The sequence below is a fragment of the Microtus ochrogaster genome, unplaced genomic scaffold, assembly GCF_000317375.1.
Source record: "Microtus ochrogaster isolate Prairie Vole_2 unplaced genomic scaffold, MicOch1.0 UNK20, whole genome shotgun sequence".
Lineage (NCBI taxonomy): Eukaryota > Metazoa > Chordata > Mammalia > Rodentia > Cricetidae > Microtus > Microtus ochrogaster.
In genome coordinates this window covers 4496134-4505709 of record NW_004949118.1, presented here as the reverse complement: position 1 = coordinate 4505709, position 9576 = coordinate 4496134, and the positions used below count along the sequence as shown (strand labels likewise).

Here is a 9576-nt window from a genome sequence, read left to right as displayed (position 1 = left end):
TATCACTGTTGCTGTTGTTGCTGCTGCTGCTGTTGCTGTTGTTATCACTGTTGCTGTTGTTGCTGCTGCTGCTGTTGCTGTTGTTAAGAGAGGTAGTAGCTGTTTTCTATTTCTCTATCTACAGCCTGCCAGGGTACCTCTCATGGATAAAGCATATAAGTCAATGCAAGAGGGACAACTGGTTTGGTAGAGTCAATCCTTGTACCATGACTCTGTCTTCCGTCCACATGCACATCTACATAACTGACCTCTTTGTCCCAAGGAAACTGGCCAAGAAGCGGAAGGAGACCATGAGCAGCACCCGGCAGGAGATGACTGTGATGGTGAATTCTATGGACAAGAGCTATGCTGAGCAAGGCACCAACTGCGATGAGGCCTTTTCATTCATGGACACTCACAACCTCAATGGGAGATGTAAGTGCGCACAATGCATGGCTTTCACTGTGCCTGTTGGGCTAGACCCGGTTCCAGTCGCTCCGTGAGATTAAAACCCCAAATCCGCTTACAGCATACTTACACAAAACTGTTTTCCAGTCTCTGTGCCTGGAGTTGCTAAGGGAACGTGTTTTTCTAAAGATGCTAGGGCCTAGGGCAGTGATCCCAGGGACCCGCAGTGAAATGTCTTTCAGTTCTTTGGGAACCTTGACACAAAGGCTACCCGGTAGTGGCTGAGGCTGCACCTGCTCCCCTCGCTCCTATTGTTGTTACTTAGATCCCATTTGTAAGCAAGCCAGGTGTGGAATTGCACCAGGGAAGTCTGTTACCGAAACAGGTCATTAAATGGCAGTAACAAGTTAATTGTTTGTTTGTTCAGCTGACAGGTTCTGCCTTTATTATAGGGCAATTAGTAGCAATTAATAAATTAAAATATGCTTCAGTGTCTCTGAAGCTGCGCATCAGGTGGGCCACTCAGCTCAACCAATGCCTGCCTGTGCCACCACCTGTGATCCCAGTTCAGGCAGCATTTCCAGAGATCAATTCAACTGATGATATGAGGTACAAAGGAGCAGCTTTTCCATCCCTGACTGTGTTGTCAGTGACCAGTGGTACACGCCACAGTTGGGCCTGATTTTGTGGTTTCTGGAGCACCCTCATCAAGTCCAAACATAGGGTTTCTCGGCGTGAAATCCATACATACAGACATCCCTGGTCCCTGCCATATGATTAGGATGTCCTCAGCAGGTGGGTAGGACAGCACCGCTAGGACCAAAACAACGCACAGAAATGCTGGTAGGGTTCATGACCGTGAGGAGCATGGAGATGAGGTCTAAGGGGTCACTGGTGCCTTGGACAGTGTGTGCTGGCCACCTGACCATGCCTTTTGGCTAGAGGATGCTGGACTGCCAGCCTTTCTGCTCTTAGGACCGTGATATGCTCACCTGTCTGCTCAGGAGCCTCGCGTGCCTTTTCCACTCACTTAGCTTTCGCAGACGACTTCTTCCATTGATAGTGGCTACCATTGTCCCGCCTTTTCTTTCCATGTTTGCGTGTTCTCTCTGCATCCCCGGCTTGCAGGGCTTGCTTGCAGCAGGCACAACTCTGGACTCACTGGGAGCGCAGGTTGGGTTCCTGGCCACCACCCTCTCTCTACCCTTCTCTGCCATTCAGTGGAGGGCACAGAAACTGGTGTGTCGTCATAGCTAACTCCTTCACATTTTGGGTGATATTGTCATGACTTTTTTGAAACAGAAGTTACTTATTTTTTCACTAAGAAAAAAAAATACATAGTGTGCATAGCTCCAAATTAAAGTATCCTGCCTTTGTTTGTTATGAATTAGAATTAGGAAAAAAAAACACAAATTTTTGAGCATGCATAGAGTTGGCGTTTGTACAGTAGTGGCTGCTCTCTGAGCATCAGTGTATCGGGAGCCACACAGGGCTGGGGCACAGCTCGGAGCAGGACACCCACCTAGCATGTGTGAAACTATGTGAAGACCCCAGAAGAGAAAAAAAAAAGAGGAAAGAAGGAAGAGAGTGTTCAGGTGTGTTCTCCACTTTCCAGGGCCGCCCATCCATGCTCCAAACTTCTATTCCACAGTCAGTTTCCTCAGGAATACATTTTCTTGAAGTGACCCGCTCCAAGAACAGGAACCAAAACAGTTATGGATGTTTCAAGTTTGAACCTTAGGGCTCCGGAGCATCACTCTGGACAGGAAGTGTGACTGGGCAGTTAGTTCCGTGCAGCTCTGTATCTGTAGGCATGCAAAGATGTCGGGGCTTGCCTGACCCAGTGTTTGGAATCTGTTGACCGTCCCGTTAATAAACCCAGCAGAAGAAATTGTTCCCTCCTGCCCTGTTAGCCATGAGAGGTCTCTTAAATTTTCACTGACAGGAATCCCCAGTGGTAAACATTTTTTCCTAATACTCTCATAATTCCCTTTTAATAAAAGCTACCAGGGAAGCAACCCTAGGAGAGTTTACACAGACACACACACAACACACACACAACACACGCACAAACACACACACACACACACAGGTCTATATGTGCACACGCATGTGACAGGCATATACACATCTCTGCAAGATATTACTCAGAAAGTTCTAGTGTAGGGTGAGTCGCTTTTTAAAATGAGACTGTAAGAAAAATGAGACCGAAGAATTTAAAAGTAAACCAGAATTCATTTTTAGGAGTGGAGAATAATCTGCCCACCACAGCAAATATGAGTTGGGCCTTCCTCTTTAATACATCATAAAGAGGGGAATACAGAATATGGGAAGTGAGAATGACCTCAGTGTGAATAAAGACAAACATAGCTTAACACTAACGTGGAAATAAACGTAATTATTTTGTATCTGTCTTGCACACTTTTGCCAAGCACATAAAAGTGTCTGCAGGTGAGAAAGAGGCCTCCCACTCTCCGCCCGAGCAGTTTATACACACACGATTTCTTTAGTTCTTGTTCCCACTGATTGCGGAATTCCTGACAACTTAGCCAAAATCACGTATAAAGGTGGCCCTTCTGTTTTAGAGAAACGATCAGATAAATGAGAGGCAGCCGGGATTCCTCCCTCTGCTGTTGGCCTATTTGCCGTTTGAAGATATGAACGTGATGCAAAGGCAACTTTCCTTTACAGCGGGAGCTGCTTCTAACAACTAAAATACATTAACACATCATCAAAATAATTACAACCCAAGGAATCGCAAGGATCCCCAGCACTGCCCATTGGTAGGATGATGCGGTTGTGGATGTATCTCTGTGGGAACTCAGCAGCCAATAATCACTTACTTAGAAGCGTAGGCATGGGCACACATCAGTCATTGTGCTTTGATGAAATGGTGTTTTAATATTACAAATCAAAATGTAGAGGAGAATGAGCATACTGCCTTCAAAATGGCAAAGTTTGTCTTCAGTGGAATCAGAGGGTTTGACGGTGTGGTCATGTGTCCTTCAGAGAAATAATTCAAAGTAATAGAAGCGTTTTTCTTTATTTTTTTTAAGTATTTAAAGACTTAAAGAGCATCACGGAGGAAAAAAGTTTTATTTCCAATATAGCACAAATCACCACCACTACTCGCGCTGTTCTTCAGGAACCATGTGACTTGTTCACACAGCTTTTAGTGGCAAACTTCAGCTCAGAGCAGAAGCACCACCGCAAGGGCCAAGGCCCCAGTCAGAGGAGTTCCCTATTCGATCTGGTGGCTGTTTGTAGACGTTCTCCATCATAGGATGAGAAAAGTCTTGATCTGATCAGAAGGGCTTGTTCCCCAGAAAGGATGAGGCTAACAACTCAGAGACCGCTGAGAACGGTGGTGTTTGCCATGGGAACTTCAGTGACTGCCAGGCGCTGGATGAACGGTCTCCCGTCACATAGGGTGGTAGTTCCCATGATTCCAGAGTGTCCTACCTTCTGAACTCAACCTATCCACGGCCTCTGACCAACCTTTCTTTTATCCACAGCTGTGTCTTCACCATCCTCCTTCACGATGAAAACAAACACGCTGAGCACATCGGTGCCGAATTCCTATTACCCAGGTAACAGCCTCCCTGCCGGCTCGCATCCTTACCAGCTTTGGCAGCGCTTGGCCTTTTTTTGCAAGGCTTCCTGTGGCTTTCCTGGGGAAACTGGGGACTGTGTATCAACCATTTACTGTTCTTTCTCTTTTTATTTTTCTCTGCACTGCCCCGCTTACGATGTATGACAGACGCATTTGTGCCAACTGCAATTTTAGGTGAGAATAATCCCCTTACCCAGAGTTTGTTTCAGGAGTGACTGAGGAAAAACCAGCCTCACTCTAGAGGAGACCGGAGTATCAACGGTGCATGGGGATGGAATGGGGCTAGGAGCATGGGGCAGGGTGAGGATTCCTCCTCCGAAGTCTCCACCGGTAGGAAGGATTTGCTGCATGCCGGGGTATGGTGATCCCGAAAGGTTTCAGTGAGCAGTGCCAGCTCCAGGGCTTTCCCTGTCTGTGCTCAGATTTAATGTTAGTTCTGATCCCAGGGGAAGACAAATGACACGTCATCACTCAGCTGTGTACTTCCGAGAGCCGAATTCTGCCCGACATATGACAGTCGTAAAAGTGAAAATAGCTTCTCGTTATTTTCACTTATCTCTCTAAGCACTAGAATTGCTAGTTTCAAAAACAGCGTTTTCCTAATGATGCCCCCCTATGTCATACAGCATAGTGATCACAGTGGGGTCTAGACCTCCTGCCCATCTGCCTAGGGCACCCCCCCAGCAGCCTGTCAGTCACACAGTGGAACTGTTACCGGAACTGATGTTCTGAACAGCGGAATGGCGGGAGGGCGCTTTATCATCGAATGGTTTATTACGTGTTGGATGTCACAAGAAATGAGCTAGAATGTTAGCCCAATGGGGCAGAATGCATTTGAAGTATGAGATATTCCCAGCAGGGGGGTTACAAGGGGGGGGGAAGTCCTGCTCCTACAGTTTAAGAAGGGCAAGGAGAAAGGACATTCCCTGTCCGTGATAAGCAAACAAGCATGGGCTGCTGTGGCATTTGAGATGCTTAAGTAACCTGAGTGTATCCCGGCTGTGTTCTCTTTCTCCTACTAACCGTGTGGAAAGGAGCACACCAAAAGCGACTTCCGGGTCTATAACAGTTCTTGTAGCCAGAGCTTCATCTTCAGCCTCTTCCTGACTCGCTAGGCCTCAGTCCCCAGCCAGGGCTCCCCACTGTGCCCCTCAGTTCTCAGTGTTGCCCCTTTTCTGGGAGAGGGTAATTCTCGTCTCCATCCCCGAGTCCGTTAGGCTGAAGCAAGTTGGTTGCCTAAGGAAGAAAAATGAACTGAGATTAAGGTATGGGACAGAGGATTTGAAGTATTATTCTGAGGCCCGGTACAGCCCCCACGAAATAGAGTTTGAGCAGCTGTAAAGGGGGGGGCACTCTGCTTTAAATCTTTCTCACAGGTGAGGGACACAGGCTCATTTCGCGCACACTGACGTTCTGATCTCCATGCAGGGACATTTGGGAAGTTATGGGATAGGCGAAGGTTGTGGTGTCTTCGTGTGCTGTGGCGTTCACATCCTGTGTTCCTCTGTGGATATTCTGATTCAGGAGGAACTGTGGGTAGGGATGGTTGAAGCATGTGTTGTTGAAAGGAAAAACACATTTAGATTTCACAGCAGGGAAAGATAAGCCTATTAGACAAATATCATTTCTTCAAAGCCACTGCCTTATTATTAGGAACATTAATGATATCCTTTGAAATTGCTTGGGCTTCTTTTCTGAGAGAACTTGACTCGAACTGTCAATTCAAGTTTCAAAATGGTGCGAGAAAAGCTAAGTCCACCAAATGCACACACAGATCACTATTTTCTGGTATAATCTGTGTAGCAGAAACCAGCAAGATCCGTGGCAGCACTTGGAAAGCATGGTAGAGGGCCATGGTCTGGTGCACTGTGCATCTGTCTGTTGCTGGAATCGGATCAGTGAGGTTATCCCTTGAAGCCACGGGAAGATGAGCTGTGTGTTGCAGGGACGGAAGCAGTTGCAGGTCACACCAAGACAAGAAGGGCTATTTCGTTGGGAGACTGGTGACAGACACAACGCTCTAGTACCTTAGTGTTTCATTTCCACTTGGAAGGGCCCAGTTTTCAAGGAGCATTTAAGTATATCTTTACCTCAGATGGTAGATAATAAGTGATTGATCCTCCTCCATCTCAGACATACAGCATCCGTTCCAAGCCAGTGTTTTTCAACTAATTCATTAATGGCTATCAAATTAATTTTATAATAACTAATTAAATTAATTTAAAAATTAATTCTCAGAAAATCATCAGGGCCGATATTAAGAAATCTTCCTTTCTGATACTTTCATCTAAGACATTGTTTCTAACTTTAGAAAGTTATTGGTGGGTAGTTTTTTTTTTTTTAATAGAGGAAGCAGATGACATGGGATATTGTTTACCAGTAATAAGTCATTTCAGTCAGTCAGAGAAAGCCGATTGATGGCTCGTTTTGGTAGGGTCAGAAATGTCTAACAGGAGAGGTCATCCAGTTTCCTAACCAATATGGTACAGGACTTTCTATTTCCCCTGTTGTCTGCTGGACAGCAGCTCTTTCTGGGAGGAAGAGTGGTACATAAATACCTGAAGAGGTGTTCCATCTTAGAAATGAGGCCCAAGTATCATCGTGCAGTGGGGAAATATATACAACATTGGCAGCGACTGTAGTTCCATGGCCTTAAAACTCCAGACCTGGGATCAGAGCATCACCAGGGGCTGGAAAGCCCCCTTGAGAAGACCGAGTCCTGTAGGCGGTGTCTTGCTCAGCCACAGTGAAAGGCAAATTTCATTGTATTCACCACACAAAGTATAAAACCACGAGAACAAAAGAGGCACAGAGGGGAAACTAATTAATGTTCCATATTTTTTTTAGTATTTATCCAGAACAGAGCTCTCTCCTAGAGAACTAAGAGCCCGGTGGATTGAGTCCCTCGGCAGGGATCCTGCCTCCCAGCTGCTAACTCTTGGCGGTTGCCAATAAGCAGATCTGAGATGCAAATTTCCAGGGGGTATTGGTGACTATTAAGATGGGAACAGAGACATTGCTAAATTTCAAAGCAAATCCAAATGAAAAAAAAAAAAACCAAAAACAAAACAAATCATTAAAATCAGCTTACCACCCTTTTTTCTTTTGTTTTCTGTGTCTTTAGCCGCCTTGTAGTGGTTGGGGTGCCATTTCAGCCACAGCGACATAGCTCCACAACTGTGTGCCACCCTTCATACCATGCATCCCCAGGGGCTTTGCGATGCAGACAGAGCAGGGTTGCAGGACAGGCCCAGCTCACCACATTCCTGAGACTAAGCCTTTAAGTAGAACAGCAACAACAAACAAACAAACAAAAAATTAACACCAACTATAGCTGAAATCCCTGTTTACTACATAACGTGAATTCCCAAACAATCCCATCTTTTTTCCTATATTTCTATTATTTATACATGAAATTGATTTGATATCTCCTTGCAAATGATTTTTTTAGCGTTGTGATTTCATAAAAGCCTTCCTGGTTCATGAAGCAACTTAAAGGGATTCAGCATCTTAAGGAGTTAACTCGTAGAAGATGAAATTCTTAATTGAGCACATGTGCCTCAGACACTTTCAATAGCTAACGTTTCTGCAATTTATTAATCTGATTCACTAGTCATCACCCATTAAAACCGAGCCTCTTTAGGCTTGTTTGGCCAAATTTTGACATTAATTTTCTAGTACGATGTGATTGGCTTTGTTGAAGAAATTTCGATGACAAATGAGCGGACCACAAATCGCCTTTATTTAGTTATTTCTTGGTTCATGGGGGATGAAAAGCAATTATATACTATTTTTAGCCTCCCTTTTTCTTACTGAGTGCTTCAATGAAACAGCCCCATCCTACCATGATGGGAGGGTTAAGGCTTCGCCCTCTGACCACCTCTGAGTAGAAACTCTTAACTGGAAGACCTAAAGCACACAGTAGAAGTACTTGTAGCTCTCTCTCCACAAGTACCGTTGCTTATGTCCTGTTTCCTTTTTCTCCTCCTCTCTTCTCCTGATATGTATCCGCTTTAAAGTGCCAATCAATGGTAAGTTCCCCAACTCGCCCCTTGGAGAAGCTGCGGAGGGAGTGTGGGGGTGTGTGTGTGTCTTCCCCGTAGACTTGAGGGAGCCAGTGTGCTGCCCTGTGCTGGCCTGCATGTTTGCTGTCGTAGAACATTCTGTGTGTGATGCGTTGGCCCACAGTATTTCGTTAAGCTTTCGGATCCCAGAGCATGCAAAGTGACTCATCAGAACATTATCCCCAAACCAGGTCCCCTCTTAGTTTTTATCTCTCCTCTGATTTCTTGTCCCAAGCGCCCATCCGCATTGCTAGCTTTATATGCCAAACCATTTTGTGCACTTTTCTTTTGCTCACAGAACATTTGTAGCGTTTATTTACTTCATTACACAAATGAATTAGCTGACGATTGGACATGAACAAGCCTGGGTTTTGCACCAGGTCTTGAGGAAGTTTCAGATTGAAACTTCTACCAATTTTACCACTGAAATGCTGGAAGGCTCCTGTCGACAAGCTTCGCAGAAGCAATATCTCGTTTGGACTGCTTTGTAAGAGCAAAGATTCCCACCTCATTCCGAGAAGTATTGCCAGCCCCATTTAAACCTACGAACCTGTAGGCTATGGTTTCTGGCTGAGCCATCGTAGGGTGGAGGGATGTCGGTAGCTAGCTTGTTAGCATCCCGTGATCCTGACTCAGCCTGCTGGCTCACCTTCCTTTTCTCCTTCATCTTCCTTTCTAGATGAGACCCACACAATGGCCAGCGACACCAGCAGCCTAGTGCAGTCCCACACGTACAAGAAGCGCGAGGCTACTGACGTGCCTTACCAGACAGGGCAGCTTCACCCGGCTATCCGTGTGGCAGACCTCCTCCAACACATCACTCAGATGAAGTGTGCTGAGGGCTATGGCTTCAAGGAGGAGTATGAGGTAAGCCTGGGCTGTGTGCCGCCTGTCAGTATATTAAACAAGCTGCCTGGATCCTAGACATCTCTAGGATCAGGCCCAGATGGGGCATCCACAGGTGTTTTCCCAGCTGCTGGTGAATGTGTTCAGCGGGAAAGGAAAACCATTCCCTATTATATTTCCTCATGCAGAAGCATGCATTGGCCACAGGCTATCTTTCCCCTCCTCCTGCTCAGTGGTTTCTCTGATACCGAATCCTATGTCAAATCCAAGTTCTGTAGCTGTCTCGGGAAACACGTCTTCACTTAAGGCCAAGGGTTGATCCAAACAGTGAAGTAAAGTTGTTAAAGAGTCGACAGAAGTAACGAGACACTGTTGTCATGGCTGTAACTGCTCCCGTAGTCTGATCATCCCAGAGCACACGCTGCTGTCATAAGTGCCCCAGGGGACACCTGCAAGGGGATTTTCTGGGACCATGATATCCTCCCACCATATGTAAAATGCAGGGATCTCCTCTTCCTCAGCTTTCATCATCAGTAGTTCTGCTAGAAACTTACTCTCAAACCAGAGGGAACTTTCTAACTTCAGAAAATTTAGCTCAGAATAGTATACTGCTCATTGAGCATGTATGCAGGTGTGGTGTGCAGGTGTGGTGTGCAGGTGTCATGC

General features: G+C 45.9%; 1 protein-coding gene across 9 annotated transcripts in view; it reads left to right on the top strand.

The window, feature by feature from the left end:
• The window catches only part of Ptprm (protein tyrosine phosphatase, receptor type M), a 699101-nt gene that overhangs the window by 550929 nt on the left and 138596 nt on the right, over nt 1-9576 (top strand). For 4 of the 9 annotated variants that reach the window (XM_013353949.2, XM_013353948.2, XM_026789491.1 and 1 more), the window contains 5 exons: nt 263-414; nt 3903-3977; nt 4148-4174; nt 8020-8031; nt 8744-8931. In XM_013353949.2, coding sequence (XP_013209403.2) covers nt 263-414; nt 3903-3977; nt 4148-4174; nt 8020-8031; nt 8744-8931 — 454 coding nt within the window. The remainder of the gene's footprint in view (nt 1-262; nt 415-3902; nt 3978-4147; nt 4175-8019; nt 8032-8743; nt 8932-9576) is intronic. The other 5 variants (XM_026789492.1, XM_026789488.1, XM_013353950.2 and 2 more) reach the window with 3 other exon arrangements.